Here is a 21,449-nt window from a genome sequence, read left to right as displayed (position 1 = left end):
CTTTTAGTAAAATATAGTAGGGAAACATAATATTATGGTTTTGATTTTTGCTACTAGTATAAGAAAACTGCGTGTTCAAACTACTTGTTTGTCTGTCTGAAAATTCGGAAGTACTTTGGTAGTTTACCGATTTATAATAATATTGTATATATCGTTGTTTAAAAAATATTCAAACACAATAAAATATGATATATGTACTGATTTATCACTGGTTTCAGTGATGAACTGATGAGTCAATTATAGCCACTATACTTTCGTCATACGTGTGTATGATTGATGTGATTTGCAACGTGGTGATATTTCAGAAAAATCACGGGTCAAATTGTCCCACCGAAAATATAACTGCGTTATAAGAATAACTATACCTACGATAAATTATACATAATACAATATAGTCTCAAATGTATACTAGTGAAATATTTTATTTGAATCAATAAAATAAAAAAATAAATAAAAAATAATAATAATACAAAAATAAATTCACAACACAAGAAAATCCGCGCGCAAATCATAGCGCGTGACAATGAAATCAAGAACTTTCGAGCCGACGCGGACGACGAAGGAGCCTAACAAAAGTACCTACAATCATAGGCGGCTCGTGACAAAATTGTATGGCCGTGTTCACTTGAAATAAAACAACGAAAATAGGTACCTACAATAGCGTTAGCAGTACAAAAAAAATGAGCACCACATTATAAATGTCTATTTATACACTAAAAATTATAGAGTATTTCAAAACGAATTCAATTATTATTTAGCAATAATTAGAAAATCCCCGAATTTGCATTCGTGATCGTATTCATAGTGTTTGTCTACACTAATATTATAAAGAGGAAAACTTTGTTTGTTTGTTTGATTGTAATGAATAGGCTCATAAACTACTGGACATTTTACCAATGTTTGCAAGTTTGTGATTACTTTGATAGTTTACCGATTTATAATAATTGTATACTTATATCATTGTTTAAAAATATTCAAACACAATATGATATAGGTACTGATTTATCACTGGTTTCAGTGATGAACTGATGAGTCAATGTTAGCCACAATACTAATCACTTTCGTCATACATGTGTATGAACTATGATTGATGTGATTTGCAATGTGGTGAAATTTCATAAAAATCACGGGCCAATTTTTTGTTTTGAATCCCACCGAAAATACATATATTACTAATTGCGTTATTAGAATAATTAATTACTATACCCACGATCAATTATTACAATTTACAATATAGTCTCAAATGCATACTAGAGAAACATTGCAATTTGAATCAATTAAAATGCATAGCATACAAAAATAAATTCACAACACAAGAAATTCCGCGCGCAAATCATAGCGCGTGTCAATGAAATCAAGAATGTAATTTTATATCAAGCCGACGAGCGACGACGCCGAACTAAAGTACCTACAGTACCATTTACCTTCAGTGTACAATACAGTTTACAGACCTACGACGGACGAACAATAATGAGTAATAAATAAAAAAAAACATAGTTTCTAAGGTCATTAGTTTTATTTTATTTTATTGTTATTTTCTTTGAACGATTGGAAATGAAATTACTCAATTTTTACACAGAACTTTGATTTATTAGAATTATGCTCATTATGCATAAGATAACGAACGCGAATGCACGACATCTAGCGCGTCAATGTCTAAACATCGCCTTTCGTTTAGACATTGACGCGCTAGATCTGTAATAAGTATATAGTCTATGCGCTAGATGTCGTGCTTTATGTCGTGTTTCGCTTGGCAAAAGTCACGCACACTACTGTAGAAGTGTCAAATTTTTCCGGTATTTTACTGTTGTTTTTCTAAGTAAATATTGTAAATTATTGATTAAAAAGGTCGAACGCGCACACATTTCATTATAGAGAAGTGATAAAATGATTAGTTTTAAAGAAATAGTGTCTGTGTTAAGTGTTTAGAGGTAATCAAAAATGTATGGAGGGACGGTCGGAACATCAACCTTAAATTTAAAATTCATGTTCAATTCATGTTAAGGGTGGTGTAATTTTAACGGAGTGGTTGTAATCGGTGTATATGATTTTGGTTGCGTTGGTGTTTTTATACGTACTTTGAAAGTTTGTAAGTACTTTGTATCGTTGAATTTGCTTGTGAAATGACAGCTAATATATTATGTGGTTTTTATAGGTCTGCAATAGCCTTAGTGAGATGGAGAAAGGAGCGCTACAATCAACAATATCTTGATATGAACTCCAGAGGAATACAAGAAAAATTGTTTAGCTAATCAAGCAGATTACCAACTTCTCCGTATAGATAAGTTGCCTCAGAAAGGCACACGGACCTTTTTCATGAAAACAACCTAGATTTGAAAAATATATCGGTAGTTATTTATCGGTTAGTATCCGCTCAATGACTTTTCTCTGTCTCTTTGTTATACCTATTATTTAGAAAAGCCTTTTTTATAAAAATTATAAAAATAATAATTGCGTTTTTCTTTACCTATCCATAATAATTAATAAATAAATTAATTTGAAGCGTGTATTTTTATTTTCCTCGGCTGAGTCAAGTCCACACTGACCGAGCTGCTTCGCGCAGCAAATGCTTCGCGAATCTATAATCTATAACATTTCCAAAATTAATTGATAATTTATATTTATAATGCAAAACACCACAAGCTATTACCGTTATAATATCAATATACCTATTAGATTACAGTAGATATGCCAAATATCGTAATCAAAGCTCTAGGGTAAACTAGAATGGCAATTTCTGTATATTATAATATTAATTGTGTGTTATCTTATATAATGTGGTAATATTCATAGAAGCTTAGACGAGAATATTGTTATTATATCAACGTTCCATTATAATTTATATACAACTAGCTTTCCACCCGCGGCTTCGCCCGCATTTTCAAAGAAAAACCCGCATAGTTCCCGTTCCCATGGGATTTTTGGGATAAAACCTAACATATGTGTTAATCCAAGTTACCCTCTATATGTGTGTATGCTAAATTTCATTGTAATTGGTTCAGTAGTTTTTTCGTGAAAGAGTAACAAACACACACATACACATCCTCACAAACTTTCGCATTTATAATACTACTAGTATAACAAGTAAAATATATATATACATATATATACTAGTATACAATAATAATTACTACTGAATCATGAAGACCTGATATAGGAACAATTATAATAAGATACAGATGATTTTTAAAATTCATTAAGTTATTAGTGAATTAAGGCATTCTAATAGAGTTCTTTTAAACTGTAAAAAGTTCAGGATCAGTTTTGAGATTTTGTGGTGAACTTTCACTATAATTTGATAATATTCTCTGAAATAAGCTGCACGCAAATAATTATTTCATTCAAAGTAATTACCGAGTGTTATATCAGCGGCTGTCAAACGCGCTCCAAATAAAATTCACTTTTATTTTTCGATGCAAAGTCGATGCGGTATATTTTCCAATAATTTACGTTTTCATCCAATTCTTATTTGTATTATAGATTAATACTACCTTACAGGCATTTTGACATGTTAGTAAGAGGTTTAAAAATTGTGTAGGACTACTTATAAAAATTTCATCAAAATCAGTTCAAGCCATTTTGGAGGCATGTGATTAGAAAAAAGCAGTTTTAGTTCCAGTGAAACTAAAACTGCTTTTTGGGAAATAATATTGGTATGATACATCATAGTGCTGGGGGCGACCCTTTTAGCATGCCCTAGATATGTATTAACTATTTTTCAACTTAAAAAGGCGTATAATTTTACTAACATAACTTGAAATATAAAATATGATCATATTACCCACATATCACTGAAATAGATACCAAAATGTACCCTTTATAACATTTACGACATGAATTTTATTACCAGTTTTTGCTATCTTTACAATATAAATCTGTGTTTGGAATATGAAGAAATGTATTGTGCTTTTATGATAACATAAAATACTAGTCTTGGATATATTATTCTTTATCTGTTTCGGGATTCTAGAGGTTTTTATGGGACGACTAGTTTCTAGCTAATGTTGTTTATTTAGTAACTCTGTCAATATAAAAAAAGACGTGTGGCAATCGGGGACTGCCGCGATAAAGCTATTGCATAGCATGCCTTCAAGCCAACCTCCGTGCCCGTCGGAGTGGGGAGCGTGAGGGTTTTTTTCGTTACGGAATTTCTAGATTCGGTCCCCGCGCTCAAGGCCCGCGATAGAAGCTATGCAATGCAGTTATGGCTCATAGGAGTACTTACGTTACTAAGTACGAGGAGTAGGTACTAAATCAATAAGTCGAAGGTTCGAGACCAAGCGAGCGCGCAGGAAATGAATTATCTGGGGGCACGGCAGTGCCCCCGCCAAGTCGAGCAAAAAAAAAGCGGCACGGCCGTACCATCCTTTTCTCGAAGCAATTCGGGCCTTTTTCGACCCCCTATAATTCGGTTGTGGATAAAGCAAGAAACCTGAATCTTCAGTAACTAATCCAGCATTGTATAAACACGGAATATTTAAAATTTCAGTCAATTTGAACCAGTAGTTTAAGAATGACAACTTGTTAAAGTTTCTAAATTTTGTCACTCACTGACTCACCGATCATCAAAAGTCCAAGGCACTTCTAGCAGACTTAGAAGCTTCATATTTGGAATACATATAGAGTTTAGTGTCTTAATCATGGGAAAACTTAAATATTTTGTAATTTCGGTCCAGTTTTCCAAATACACCAACTGCATCAATAACTTTGTAATCCCATATAAATATATGGGATTACAAAGTTATGTATGCAGTTGGTGGTTGGTGGTGGTATCAAAAAGAAAGGCTCTACAAAAAGAAGTGAGATCCCATCAAAAACATCCTGTAAAAAACCCAAGTCTCGCAGCTCAGTCTTTCTACCGTTAAAAGTTGTGAGATCCATGTAATACCAAGTCGGTTAATCTATTTAGTGTCTACTTGAAGGACCTTCTGTCTTAAGTTATTACATAAGTTATTATCATGCCAATATTAAAAATATTTAACGTTTTAAACAAATAGATCGACTTGGACATCGCATGAAAACAAAATGAATATTACAATATTATATTAGATTCTTTAGTCTCTCGCGCCTCACGCGATTGAAACTCTCGTTCCTGTTGGTCGCTGGCCCGTCGTGCTGTGTAGTGTGATACATACTAATAATCAAATCAAGCGATGTCCAAGTCGATCTATTTGTTTAAAACGTTAAATATTTTTAATATTGGCATGATAATAACTTATGTAATAACTTAAGACAGAAGGTCCTTCAAGTAGACACTAAATAGATTAACCGACTTGGTATTACATGGATCTCACAACTTTTAACGGTAGAAAGACTGAGCTGCGAGACTTGGGTTTTTTACAGGATGTTTTTGATGGGATTTTTACAATTTATCTGTGCATATTTATACATCACTACTGCTTGAATGGTGAAGGAAAACATCGTGAAGAACCGACATGTAGAAGAATCAAAAGTTGTCTATGTAAGATTTAAGTAGAGATTGAACAGTAAGGGCACAGGCACACGATGCGTTGCGGCGCCGCACCGCAAAGATTTCACCGTGTCAGTGGGCACACGAGCGGTGCGGCGCCGTAACGTTGTTATGTCGCAGCGGCGTCGTAGCAGCGTTGCACAGCTGTGTCCTTCCTTGTGACGCAAAACAACTGAGCGGTGCCGCTCCGACGTCGCACCGCATTCACCCCTCCCCGCCTCGTCTTGGTGGTTACAAGTCCGGTGCGGCGCCGGAGCGTATCGTGTGACATGCCACAGATATTTCTATGTAAGACGACGCAGCGACACCGCTCCGGCGCCGCACCGCCGCCGCAACGCATCGTGTGCCCCCGCTCTCAAGGTAATTCATTCATTCAAAATGTATTGAATTGTAGAAAAACAAAGAAATTGGCAAGAATGTCTAAGTTTTCTACTCAATGTAAAAAGAAACGAACTCCTTGTACTAGTTACAATAAAACAAGGATAAAGATGTGATTCTTTCGTTTTTGTAAAATTAATAAAAAAATATTTACAATATAATTCAATATACTTACTTATACATGCAGACATACATAGTGATGAAGTCACACGACGACACACGACGCATACAAGGCTACTTTAAACTAATAAAACTCTCATTTTCCTTGCGGCTCTATATAATTTTAAACTCTTCAAAAACAACGCTAAGGTGAATAACCTTGTTAGAAGGGAAAAACAACAACAGACGATGGAATAATACGATATCTTTATATATTATATAGCTGTATAGATACCTATAAACAATTGTGCTATTTCGTCGTAATATAGAATTTATAAAAGTGAAACTTTTATTACATCGTCTCAAACTTCTTGGTCTGTGTAGCGCATGTCGCGTGTATCGCGGCTGCCGAGTAGGGACGCGACATGCGCTACACAAAGTAGTGTTCGGAACCGTTCGAACAGTTTCACTTTTACCGTGGTTTCATAAAACCACACAACATTTTCTTTTTTATAGTCGAGCCAATTTAATAGGCAACATTTGACGTCTATCAATTTTATCTTCGAAGAGAGGTAACCTGCTTAAAAACATCGATTAAAGTGAATTAATCGATACGGATTTGAAACATTTGTAAATCGAATTTATTAATTTATGATGATTTTTGTTCACAAATAATCAATGCATTCGATTCTAGATGTCAGATCTCGATTTTTAGAGTAACATCTCTGGTATTTAAAAAGAAAAAAGGTTTATTGACACAAAATTGTAGCGACGTCAGTTCTTCAATTAAGAAATTGTTTATTATGTTTAGAATGGTTCATCAGTAAAATGAAATCTTAAAATTACTTGTATCGGTCATTATTATTATAAATATGTAATCGTTATTGAAAAAAGTTAAGCAAATGTGCAGATCTAACAGAAAGAAATATCATGTTATTCTATGTTGTCGTTACTAGGTTACGTTGTTGAATTTTGTTGAACTGTCAAATGTTGCCTATTAAAATGGCTCTACTATAATATAGTTTTATATTACATTTATTTAATTATAGAAATGCGTACCAAAACCTCTTTTCTAAAGTTTACGATTATAGCGTCCTTTGTATGTCACTTACGAACGATGGACATAATAAAAACACACTCACACAGCTTTTTCGTTCTTGGCTGCGAAGATGACCACATTCCGAGCATAGCTTGTTAACTTTCTTAAAAAAACAAGGATTCTCATTTTAATTATTAAAAAAATAAATAAGCAATATTAACGAGAACCACACTAATTTACGCCATTAAAAAATATTCACAGATTATAAAAAAGGAGGCACAGCATAAGATGGCATTTCAAATTATTATCTTTTTCTCAGAATTCAGGTGTTCTTTTTGTATTTTTCGTCATCCTCTACTCAAATATTTTTCGTTACTTCTTATAAAGAAGCTTGCTTCAATAAGTCGAACAAACGTAAAATAAAACCACCAATAAATATTAATACTATATTTATTTGTCAAAGTTTATCCGTCTAATATTATGGTACATAAAGTTCTATCTGTGTTACATAATTCATAAACCAATATCCAACTCTGTATTGATAAAAAACCTTTAATAAAACGTATCTTATTTACAAAGTATATATACAATTATCTTACAAATAATCTTATATAAATTAAGTATCTACTTATACTAAAAATCAACTACGAATCAAAATGGGTGCCATAACAGCGTATCTGTGTAAAAATGTGTTATTATTTACATAAATTAGACATTATTTGTAGGTATGTAAAATTATAAAAATGTTTTACTAGGTAGATAAAATTAATGTCTAAATTAAAGTAAGCATTTGAAATTAACGTCAAGCCAACGTTTTCGTTAGAAAAGGGTTCCATTAGACGGCAGCGTTTGAAAAGGAAATTTTGTATTTCAAAGCGTAAACGTTGTTCCAAATAAAAAACAGCGTTTAATTATAAAATAAACAAATGACACGTGCCATTTAAATATCCTGCCAGTTTTATAAGTGAATACATTTATATTTTAAGTAAGTTTTAAGTCATTTGAAGGTTATTACCGAATAAGTTAAGATTATTTCATCATTTTCTGTGTGTCTATCTATGTATTTAGGTATTATGTATGTCTATTGATTTAGTCCTGGATGTTGCAAGTCTATCAAATACTGTTCTTTTTTGTATAGCATTAATTTCTTTTTCCATGAAATACAAGAAAAATTTACAAATTACGCTAATAGAAGCAAATTTACAAAATACAACTTGCAAAATTACAAGGAAAAATATAATATATTCTACGTTTTTATTGCAAACGCCGCCGCCTATTCCGTAAGTTTCTAGCTAAATTTAATTAAGTATATTTACATTCGACTCGACGAAATTAGAAGGCCATGGAAAGTAGGCACAGTTCTCTCTTTTTAGTTTGTTTTTTAATATAAAAGTTAGAAAAAACCTACGCGTCGAGGAAATTTGGGAACGCCTTGCGTATTTTTGTCGTGATTTCCAAATCCATACTAATATTATAAATGCGAAAGTAACTCTGTCTGTCTGTCTGTTACTCAATCACGCCTGAACTACTGAACCAATTTGCGTGAAATTTGGTATAGATATATTTTGATACCCGAGAAAGGACATAGGATTGGTTTTATCCCGGAAATCCTACGGGAACGGGATTTTCTCTGAAAACGCGGGCGAAGCCGCGGGCGGAAAGCTAGTTATTTATAAGTAAACTGAATACTTATAAATAATTTAACATAAAATTTATTATTAAGAAATTAATAAAAAGTGTTTTGTGAAAAGTTTCTATAACTCTCTATAATATAATTTTTATATCCCCTTACTTGTAGTTCGTATAAGCATAAACAAAAGTTTTAAATTCAATGTCGGAGACGAAAAAGGTCTCTTTCTAACATAATAACGGGATCAATCAATCAGTAAAACAGATGTGAAATACATCTACCCCCCTACCCCAAAAGAAGACAAAGAACTTCTCACTTCAGCAAAAAATTAATAATGTTCTGTGTCATATTGTTTTCACGCAGTCTGTTGGTTGCCTGGAAGAGAGTACTTGATAGTAATAAGGCCACCTTCTATGCTGTATGACTAAGTTTAAGTTTTTATTGTACCTACTATTATTATGTTGGCAGCACAATAAAGTGTTTAAAATAAATAAATGTTAGTTAAATTTACACCCGAGAACAATTCATGAAATCATGTTGTTTTAATAATAATTCATTGTTGTATGTACATGAGCGAATATGTCAATATAAATTAAAATAATAATTTAATTTTATGTGCAATAAAATATTTAACATTTAATATGACAATCTAGAAATATGACCAATTATAATAATTAATGAACGAGGGATGAAAAATTAGCTGCCACAGTATTTTCATTATTGCTTTGTGGATTCAATTAAATTGTTTATTTTAATTAATGTGAAATTACATAATGTATTGTAAATAAAAGGAAAGTTATATATTTATATCACGACTTCATTTACAACTGAAGCTTAAGTCGTCTACTCACGTGCCTGCAGCAGGGGCAATATTGCAATTGCACCCTTAATTGGCTCCCTAATTTTATAGGAAAGCAGGGCAATTTAGAGAACAGTTGAAATTGCACCAACCGAGATTCTTTCCAAAATTGCCCCTGCGGCAGGTAGGTGAGTAAGTAGCCTTTAGGCTTAGTAGGCTTAACATTTCGTCATAAAATCAAAACCGTCAATTAAATAATGAGTTCGTTAAAATGAAAAATCAAACACATATAAACGAGTGATTGAGTAACATGAAACTAGATACACGTCCGTGTTTATTTTCAACACAAAATCTTAATTTGACATCCAACGTGGCTATTAATTAAAATGAATTACTAATGACTGTATCACCTTTCCTTGAACAAGATTGATTGCGTTATTTTTACGTGAATTCTTCCAAAACTTTTGCATAAAGAAAATAAAATCCTCGCATGGTTAACACGACCTACTTCCAATATATTGAATTACGTTCAATTTAGAGGTTAAAGGATAATTTTATATGTACTCGGTCTTGAAAATAAATGAGGCAAAAGAGGTTACACATGGGTAACATTGATCTTTTTTGTGGCGTGCTGAATTGATTTTGTACAGGGCTGATGAAACCGGTTTTGGGCGGATTTATTTATATGGGCTCTTAATTTACATTTAAACACTAGATATTGAAGACAATAAAATAAATATGATTTCTAGATGAAAATGTGATTAGACAAATTTAATAAATGTTTCAATTTATGTATTTTTCGTTAGTTATTTCATTTTTGAAGTGAAAGTTCTTTAGATGAGAGTAAAATTTCAAGGTCGCGTCATGGCAATACCGTCACATCATGGAATAATTTTAGTATCTTTGAATCTTGCCAAAGAAGTTTCACTTCTCCTCTCCTCCTCCTCCTCGCTCGCTCCTTTTTTTCTGATCTTAAGTTTTTTTTCTGTTTCGAGTAAAGAAGTACGGTCTTCTTACCATGCTATGTTAAATCAAATCCCAATACAAAACAAAATATTTATAATAATAAACTCATGCATATACTCGATAAAAGATTACGTCAGAGTTAATTAAAATCTAACTTTGCGTGAACTAAAATTAATCGATTTTGGATTTACAAGTTTTATTGCATAACAAACTACCTTTGCTCAAGTTATCGTTAAGCCGAATAAAGATTTCGATTCAAGTTATAATTAACCATCAGGGCATCAAAAAATGTACATATTAAATTAAAAAGTTAGACATTGCTTTCTTAGTATATCTGTTTTAGTTGAGATTTAATTACAAGCAACTAAAAAAAATATTTTAAAAAGATCCTTCTCAATTGATTTCTATACATTACTGTTTTTATCTATACTAATATTATAAAGCTGACGAGTTTGTTTGTTTGAATGCGCTTATCTCAGGAACTACGGGTCCGATTTGAATAATTATTTCACTGTTAGATAGTTCATTTATCAAGGAAGGCCTTAGGCTATAATATCATTAGTGTGATGATATTATAGCCTAAGACATTAGTAGTAGCGGAGCAATGCGGTTAAAACCGCGGGGCATAACTAGTGAATTATTGAGAATTTCATTCCATATAAAAACAGTAACAAATTCGCCCATTCAGATAATATTTCGAAATTATTATTTATATCAGTTATTGGCAAACACTAGCAACGGAATGAAAACAGTGACAAACAAAAAACATTCGAACAGAAGTTACGATAAATAATGCTCTTTATTTTCATTGTACTGAAATTCATTCCCATTTCTATCTTCATGGGAATTTGTTTTTTATTTATGACATGTATGAAATAATACGTTCCGATATTGTAAAGTAGTTTTATTTGTTTGTTTTTGTTAATTAAAATTAATTGTAGTTTTTTACTTTTGTATTGTGAAAAGCTTTTAGTATTATTTGAGATTATTTCAGCTGTTATTCTTTCATAAATTCATGTTTTAAATTCAGTTAGAATTGTCAAATAATGTAAATCTTAGTAAATAAATCTAATGTAAGAAATGCATCAGTTGAGCTTATTTTTGTTTCATAGTATTATAATAAGATAAACTGAATATATAGATGTGTATTAAAAACATTATAAATGCGTTTCATAGGTTTGTTTGCGTTGCATACAGAAATAAAATTAATACAAATAATAAAAAACTATAAACCGAAGTTTCAAATTAAAACTAGGGATATAGGTAACAATATAATTAAAAACATCAAATCAAGAAAACTAAAACTTAATAATGTGTCGTACAAAAGAGGTGAACATAATGTATAAGCCAATACAATAAAACTTTACTATTTAATTAATCATTGCCACTCTCCCATAATCTAACATTATTATCAATACATATAACGTGGTCAATGCTCTCACTTCGAAAGAAGTCTTTTCACAAACTAAACCATACAAAAATGTACTTTAAAACGATGAAATTAGATACATTTTTACATTACTTAAAACTATTTTTTAATCCATTTTCTTCGTACGAAGATGTCTTGTTACTTTCATCTGAACCCGTCGACGGTGCTCGTATATAAGGTAGCTAGAGTGCAGTATAAAGATATAAGGAGGTTGACAGACAGCGCACAGGGTGATGCTGTGTTCGCGTTGCCGTGCTGCATCGCGGCTGGATGCTCGCCTGTAAAGAGAAACTGTATTAATACAAAAAATAGTAATTATATATGCTATGATGATCATTGGTAAAATAGGGATAGGTAACAACAGCATATTATAAGAGCACGACTATAGATAATAACAGCATTTTTATCTACACTAATATTATAAAGAGGAAAACTTTGTTAGTTTGTTTGTAATGAATAGGCTCATAAACTACTGGACCGATTTTAAAAATTCTTTCACCATTCGAAAGCTACATTATCCACGAGTAATATAGGATAGGTTTTATCCCGGAAATTCCACGGGAACAGGAACTATGCGAGTTTTTCTTTGAAACCGCGGGCGGAGCCGCCGGTGAAAGCTAGTTTGGAATATATCACCTTAACATGTAAACCTAGACGAAATTGAAACTTTTCACCAATAAGATTTTTTACTACCAAATATCAATTTCAGGGTAGTATTTGACATAGCAAAAATAACAATATTTCTAGTTTATTTAATGAATGAAGATACACATAAAATATTATAAATAAATACACATAAAATTCTTGTGGCGCTCTACAATAGCAAGAGAGCAGCTACTAATAAAATGTATGTTCATATTATTTTAGTTCCATTTGTGACGTATGCAGGTAAAGTTCATTGCACTTCTCACATCTCGAATTTAAAAAAATTCTCATATATTTAGAAATTAAATACTTTTTAACGGATTTTAAACGCGATTTAATCATTTTATTATTATTTTCCCGACGTTTCGAACACTTTACAGCGATCGTGGTCACGTGGTCACCGTAAAAGTCTTTAATTTCTAAATGTATAATACTCGCGTAAAATCAAACAATAGAAAATACTATTCTCATATATTTTAATTTTTATAACTTTAAGTGCAATCCTAGTCATGTTTTGAACAGGAAAATTTGTAAAAATATATATATGCATTTTTGCTGTTAAAAAAACCAAACATATCTGTTATGTACAGAGATAGATCATAATCTAGTTAAGCACCCTATTTTTATATAGATACCACTTAATTGAATAATCAAATATTGTAAAATTCTAAAGAACATAGAGTACTCGTATCAAAGGAGCTAGCAATTAAGAACTGTACAACCTAAAACCAGCTGAAATTGACGAATTAAACCTAACACCCATTTATTCCTATGAGCCTTTTGATCACCAACAAAGCACATGACTTTGGGTAGGACGGTGGCGAAATCTCATTTGCATATTAATTGACAGTCAATATTTTTCATGAATACACCTGCCGTACCATGTCTTAAAGCAGGATTATTTCCAGTGTGGAAAAAAGACAGCGCTACATAGGTTACCTAGCGCCATCACTTTCCTAAACTTTCCTAAACTATTAGACATCATGTTAATCACTCTGGTAGTCTTGTTGCAATTGAAATAAAAGATGGCGAGAAGTTATTCGGGAGACGAATTAATCGATAAAAAAATACCCTAAGTTAATATGTGATGGACATTTTTTATCTGTTCTTATAATTGCATCCAATGCTCTAAAAAAGATAGGTAATGCTTGCTTTTGTATTTGAACATTGGGCAAAATTGATCTTCCTACAAAATTTTTGATAAGAATATAATTTTTAATTAACATTAACGATGATATAATATTATGGCTAGACATTAGATAAGAATGGCGTACACAAAGGAATATAATCACTATAAAATAGATAATTAAGCGTAGTATCGCATGTAATGATGGCCTTTATTATGTAATACTAGGAAATATAATTAATGTATATACGCGTACATACAAATTATGCGTGTAAAGTATGTTGTTTAGCCTATTTTCTACAGAAAAATTTGATATTTGTATCTATTTTTTTTGACACCCGTCTTTTCATTTGAAAAAACTTAAAACGTTCTTACAAAAGTCACCAACGTATACCAAAATTAACAAATATTAATAACACATTTTATTTATTAACATTCCGAACTATTAACGGAACTCCTATATATTTTATTGTTGGCACCGACCTCGACATTAGCTACGAACGTCCGTAAATAATAAATTGAATAAGACAACCCTATTTATGTTTACTTTGTCAGCCTTATTTCAGACTAAAGCTTAATAAGGATCCAACACCAAAGATATTAATTAACATCAATTAATTCCATTCAAGAGAGAAAGAAAACATAATCAATTCCTGTCGCTTTAGAGACAGAAAGTCAACGATTTCAGAACAATAAAATATTCGAAGATAGCTCAAAGGAATAATCATTTAAATAAACCAGTTTAACAAATGAGTACGACAAATATACATTAAAACAAGGAATCTTAATAGCCTGCGATTATGTAGCATTTTGTAATGCTAATGTTACCTTTTCAAAATGACCTGAGTAATCTTCAGCATTGTCTGGAGTGAAATAAACTCGGTTAATTACCGTTAATCTTATAAACCGTTCTTTATGAGTGTTATTTATAACATGGATTGAGCATGGCAATGTTTGGGTAATATTCATTTTTAGGATAATGTATCCTGCGCTTATAGTTAAGGCAGCATTGGGCAGCTTTACATACGGTTTATAATGGCATAAAGATAAATTTGCATTGAAGACGAAAATGTACATTTTTTAAACATAAATTGTAGGATGATCGTATCTATTTCTTAAAATAAGAGTTTGTAAGGACGGAAGGAATCGTGTTTCTTTTCACACAAAAATGTATAGTAAAATCGGAGTGTTTATTTAAACTGAAATTACAACGTAAGATTTGAGATCTTATAAATCATCCACATAGACGAAGTCACATCTTACCACAACAACTAATCAGTAGATATATTGTAAAATCAAGAATTTGAAGTGCGATCTTAATAGACTAAAATAATACTAAAACAACACATAAGCGTCTTGGTTTTCACATAACCTCCTGTGACTTGCAAAACATATCTTTTTGTACATTTAAATTTGTATTTTTTTGTACGAGGTCAACCGTCTGAATATGTATGAGGACGTGATGTGTTCACAAATTAGAATTTACCCAATGGTATTCGAAACATTTCGTGTTTACTTGTGTTTCAGCAATTGCCGAGTTAAAAGTTGTTGGAACTGAATGGATGATTTAGGCTGCTTTTATGTACATTAATAATATGGATGTAAATGTATTGAATTAAGTATGGAGCCATTAGAAAATTACCACACATCACATGTGCGTCATGCTTCTATAAATTTAAACCACTCCGGTTAGGGGAAATTATTATATCAACCACTTTCTCAACCCCTTCAAAGTCGAAAGGAACTTATACACCTTTAATTCTATTGATTAATATTATAGAATTGAAACTTTTTTAGGCACGTTGAGAGTAAAACTTCAAGGTTGCGTCATGGTTAAGTGAGCATATTGGTATCTTTGAACCTTGGCAAAGTAGTTTCACTTCTGACACGTGTGCTCGGCACACACGCTCTTTTTTACTCTTGGGTTGATGATTTTTGACTATATTTTAATGTATTGTCATTTTTGTAATGTATTGCAGTCGAATGAATGATGCATTCTCAAGAGTAATGTGAAAATAATCAATGTAAATATGACATTTTTAATGAAATGGAGCATTCTTTTCGTTTTATTTATTTTAATTAAATTTGTATTAATATCATGTATTGTCATGTAAATAAATGAATTTTATTAATAGGTATTTCAATCCTTGGCTCAAACTTGTTCGTTGAATAAGACAACAGAAGACAACCATTTCAAAAATGTTTTGTATTGCTCACATTATATTATTGTGAAATAGATCATACGTACATAGGTAAATGAAAATGTAGTAAGTGCAATTTTTTAGAATAGACTTTCTATGTGTTATTAAATTCACAAATAATTCGTAATTAGCCAGGGAATTCTAAGAATGGTCCCTTTTTTATACATATTATTCACATTTTGTTAAGCACATGCTTAACAAAATTTCGTGCACAAACGACATAAGTACCAATAAAATGATAATAAGTTAATTAAACATTTCATACTTGATTGTGATGTGATTTCTGCATCTCTGTTATTACATTTATGAATATAATACAATTATTTTACACTGCCATGAATCATGAACGGTAATTGCCGAGAGAATTGTGAGTGCGTTGTTGATTTATTTACTTCGATATTTATTTATAGTATTTAACTATTTTGTATTGTTCCGTCATTCATTGCTAAAAAAATAGTGCATTTGAATTGGTAATGTGCATTAATGAACTATGAAATTCCTATTTAATTCTGAAAAAGCTTTACTTTTAAATTTATACTATTGCACACAAGCTCTATGGTTTTAGGAACTAATACTATACTATACTAATAATAGAGGTGTATAGAACAATATCTAAGAACATCATAGTATTTGGGTCAGTATTTAATGTATTATAAGAAATAAGACGCGAAGTTAGTAAAATATTAGTTTGAACGTAATAAGAATGTACTGCGATTCTACACAGCTACCTAATTGATGTAGGTAGTTGATAACAAAACGCAGCTAGTCAACGACTATTAGTAAAGTGAGGGTAGTTGGGTCGAACGTCGTATAAACAGCGTCCGAGCCCCTAGGCACGATTCGTACGAATGCGCCACGAGTCAAAGGAACGCCGCAATTTATACTATTCAACAGCTAAGCATGTTCGGACAGGAAACAGTGACAACTAAAATGACAACTATTCATCCACATAAAATATATCAAATCAGAAGTTACGTCTAACACGGCCATACTGACAATCGTACGTCCTCGTACGCCTATTCTCGTATTACAACACTACGGTAGTTCATCTCGGGATTACACAACCATCCTGCCTCGGCCAGACTGACCTGACAGAACAATAATCACGTCCACATGACATAGGCACTCCGTTCGCGTATCTTGGTATATCTACGCTCGTACGACTAGTGAAATACATCACTACGATACGTCAGCGACTAGACAATACCTCAACGCCAGAGTTCGACTAGCGATTTGGATCACTACACACAACTCCTTCGATGAACTACATTCCCGTTGCAATAATCCACGTAACAAACTTTTATTTTACACAACGCACGAAAAACCACAAACGCCAGTATGCCGTTACAAAACTACGTAAACTAAAAACAATTAACAAGTTTAGGCTTGAATTCTATCCCGCTTCTGATATAAGAAATAAGACGCGAAGTTAGTAAAATATTAGTTTGAACGTAATAAGAATGTACTGCGATTCTACACAGCTACCTAATTGATGTAGGTAGTTGATAACAAAACGCAGCTAGTCAACGACTATTAGTAAAGTGAGGGTAGTTGGGTCGAACGTCGTATAAACAGCGTCCGAGCCCCTAGGCACGATTCGTACGAATGCGCCACGAGTCAAAGGAACGCCGCAATTTATACTATTCAACAGCTAAGCATGTTCGGACAGGAAACAGTGACAACTAAAATGACAACTATTCATCCACATAAATATCAAATCAGAAGTTACGTGTAACAGTATATTATTGTTTATCTGCAAATTATCCACATCAAATCTTTAAGGTGGTTAATAATTGAACAATTCTGATTTGTAACTTGCATTGGGCCTGCTTGGTAGATAATAACATAAACAAGACATAAACCTTTTTAAAAGTGTAATATGTCCCTTCAAAGGAACAGAAGTTGACGCTGAGTCATTGTATGACGAAATGGTTAAACCACAGATGATTAAATAGTTAAACGTTGTACCATGAAATGTACCAGATGTAATATAATGTACCAGATGTACAAGGTACCCAGGGCGAAATAAATAATTCACGGGACAGGATCGAGTACATTAAATTCGACATTGAAATTACATAGAACGTAGTACTCTAGACAACGAATTGATTTAAGAACTATATTTGAAGCAGTCTAGAAATAGGAGATCTACAAAACGGGTATATATTTTTTACACTGTGCCTAGATTTAATAAAATGTTATTCGAATTCTGTTTATTTATTAATATATTGAAAATTACAGTAAAAAGGAGGGACAGGGGCTCCATCAATTACTGCAATAATTATGAAAAATGCTCTTAAGTCTAAATATGTACCTTACCATCAGTCTAATAAAATTTATCTACTAATTAGTTATGATATAATACTAACAATTTATAACATGTACATTAACAGACACGGCTTCAGCCATGGTTGGTACACAGCTGTAATTCCCGCTGTCTGTTGGCAGCAGCTTGCTGATAGTCAGCCTTGATATCAGCAACTCAGTATATTCTTATGTCCCTACCTACCAATTATCATTTAATACTAACCATTTATAACATGTACATTAACAGACGCGGCTTCAGCCATGGTTGGTACACAGCTGTAATTCCCGCTGTCTGTTGGCAGCAGCTTGCTGATAGTCAGCCTTGATATCAGCAACTCAGTATATTCTTATGTCCCTACCTACCAATTATCATTTAATACTAACCATTTATAACATGTACATTAACAGACGCGGCTTCAGCCATGGTTGGTACACAGCTGTAATTCCCGCTGTCTGTTGGCAGCAGCTTGCTGATAGTCAGCCTTGAAGTCAGCAGCTCAGTCCATTCTGTTTTCAGTTTGATCCGCGGCTGCTCTACTATTTCATTCGCTTCCACTTCCTTATATTCTATTAATTTTGATCCTATAAAAAAGTAACTGTTTTAATGAGGTCATTTTAACTAATATCACAAATATCATAAACGCGAAAGTTTGTAAGAATGTATGGATGTTTGTTACTCTTTTACACGAAAACACTGATCAGATATTGATGATACTTGGCAGTGCTGTAGCTTATGTATCATAATAACACATTACAAATAGCTATAGAAATACATTTTCAGCGGTTTCGTCTGTAATTTTAAGTAATTCACGACTCTCATTAAAAGTCATTTTATATATAGATAATGTAAAGAACAATTTAACGCTAAGCATCAGATTAAATATCTGTGAAATTTTCCTTCAAAAAAGGGCTGTTAATCCCAATATGTCAAAGATAAAGTGATTGTCTATAGAAAAAATTCCGAAGCCATCACACAATGACTTTCGATTGCACGGTACATTGAATTACCGCGAACAGCGTCAGAAATGGATTCTTAAGTAAAATATTCCATTGTCCCATGAATTCAATAAATTCAAGATATTGGTTAAAGGACGGAATATTAATTTACAATCAGAATAGACCGCTATAATCCTTCGTATAGTAATTCGGAAGGAATTAATTGGATGAGGTTTGGTAATATTAATTCTCTATCTATGATTGCAATATTGTTTAATGTATTTTGAGAAATTGTATGATGTTTTACTTCTGACACGTGTGCTCGGCACGTAGTACAGAATTTTTTATAGATAGAATAATCTAGAAACAAACGCCTTCTATCAAATTTCAGGGTTGTTTGAGATTTTTAAGTAAATAGTTTGAATTAAAATACGTAAATTCTCCTTGTATTTTATTCCGTAGTATCAAATTAATAAAAGTGAGTTTCCAGTTATTTATAGACTTTAAAAGGTTAATTAAATACAACAATTTTACGTGGAAGAGTAAAAAAGTAAAATATAGTCCAGGTAATAGATAATAATTATTTTGGTGCAGTAATTACTAACTTTATTGGAAATAATACTGATATTTGAAAATTGTAGAATCAACACTAATATCATAAGGAGGATAAATTTTAATTTTTGTATCAAACGAACACCAAAACAATTGTATTGATTATTTTACCACTAGAACTATCTTTACAGAGTATAAACTAAGGCGTATCAAGCCGGGCGTAGCCGTAAGCAGTTTGTACTATAAAATTTTTTCGAAACCTATCATATCTTCTTCAATCACAAGAACTATATTACTATATTAAATTAAGCAATACTTACCCTTATACCAAAATATGGTACCAAGATCGTGTGGACCCTGACTCAAAATGCAAGTCAGGGACAACGAGCTCCCAGTCTTGACGTACAGGTCGGCCGGACCCGGGATATGCGCCTTGGCTTCTGTTGAAGAGATCATAATTAACATAAAAATCAATACACTTATATGCGGAAATATGACATTTCTCATTTTTCTCAAATGGTAAGGCAAATGGCTAGTCAATATATTATGTAAAGACTATTATATGAATGTATAGAATATTATATTATTATGTTACTCAGGTCTGTTAAAAATTATATTCAAAAAGTGTTTTCAATTTAATTCAAAGCTTATTGTTCTTTGAGACTTATAACTTGAGCTATGTAACTATAGTAGAACTCGTAATTGTTATAATAAAATGTCAATAAATGGGAGTCTAATATAAATTTAAATCCTGTGCACAGGAGTCAGGTCTCAGTGATATAACATTTGTGCCGTCTACGCGTTTTCTATGAAATTCCAAGATCTTCTCTAACTCTGTATTCAGTGATCTAGGTCAGTATTTCTCGATTTAATAAAAAAGAACTAGTATTTTGTCCCGACACTGACCTCTGTGTACTACGTCATACAAAAGACAGGTCACACAAACTAAACAAATTCTAACTTCACGAAGCAAGGGTCAATAGAGACCATAAAATAAAAGTGTTTCAAGGAAATTGTCTTTGAATTAAATTAGAACGGTCGTGACATACTAAAAGTCAATTAACATAGTAGCATAGTGCCATAGTATGCCCTCGTCGATAACTTAATTTATGACGAGAGCTCTCTGAATGACAGAAGCTGGGCCAAGTTTGCGGTTAAAGGTCGCCAATCACTTATTAATTTTGTTACTGCATGATATATAACACTGGATGGTATTCCGTTTAAATAAGGATCAAATTCGTTTACAGCTTGTACACTTTAAGGACATGTTTATTATTTCCTACAATTTTCCTTTTTAACGCACTTCTGAAAAGGGATTTGTCTGTATTTCTTTCTGAAAACGAAATACTATCTTTTGCTTAATTTATGGCTATGAAAATATTGTGTTGTTTATTTTATCATAACTAAAAGCTTAACAATAACTAAGATTGCAAAGAGAAATTGCAATCATTACGCAGAATTATATGATCAGTAGGTACAATAAATGTATAAGTCAGTAACTTTATGTCAATGATAGTGTTGACCTAAAAAGTTATTTTTAGCATATTCTTTCATCAAATCCATCTGAAGCACAATGACCTCTTCAAGTACGAATTTGTTGTTACGTATTTAATCTTAATTGAAAAAGACAATACCGTCCAAAATCACTTAATTTCAACAACAAAAGTTCCAAATCAGTCTCCGAAACATTGCCAGAGATTCGCTCGCATTTTCTCATGAAACAGCGCTTATTTAGATATTAAAAGATACAAAAAAGTCTTATCACGCCTCCCTCCAATGGGCGTAGGAAAAAATAGATAAACACGCTCGTAAAACAAATTTTAGACGCGAGATTAAATCTGAGCTACCTTTTATAACTTTTGTGACATTGTC

General features: G+C 32.2%; 1 protein-coding gene across 1 annotated transcript in view; it reads right to left on the bottom strand.

Moving 5' to 3' along the window:
- Positions 1 to 11,704: 11,704 nt before the first annotated feature.
- LOC149478377 (zwei Ig domain protein zig-8-like) overlaps positions 11,705 to 21,449 on the bottom strand; it is a 123,193-nt gene continuing 113,448 nt past the window's right edge. The window contains exons 6-8 of the mRNA XM_089709583.1: positions 19,898 to 20,017; positions 18,474 to 18,671; positions 11,705 to 12,088 (exon numbers count right to left, since the gene is read on the bottom strand). Of these exons, the coding sequence (XP_089565709.1) occupies positions 11,955 to 12,088; positions 18,474 to 18,671; positions 19,898 to 20,017 (452 nt within the window). The 3' untranslated portion in view covers positions 11,705 to 11,954. The remainder of the gene's footprint in view (positions 12,089 to 18,473; positions 18,672 to 19,897; positions 20,018 to 21,449) is intronic.

Source organism: Colias philodice, chromosome 22, assembly GCF_061535455.1.
Source record: "Colias philodice isolate Cphi_HAF_F1 chromosome 22, ilColPhil1 Martin Lab GWU primary, whole genome shotgun sequence".
In the NCBI taxonomy this organism is placed as follows: Eukaryota; Metazoa; Arthropoda; class Insecta; order Lepidoptera; family Pieridae; genus Colias; species Colias philodice.
The sequence above is the reverse complement of the archived record's forward strand: the minus strand, read 5'-3'. Positions and strand labels throughout refer to the sequence as shown.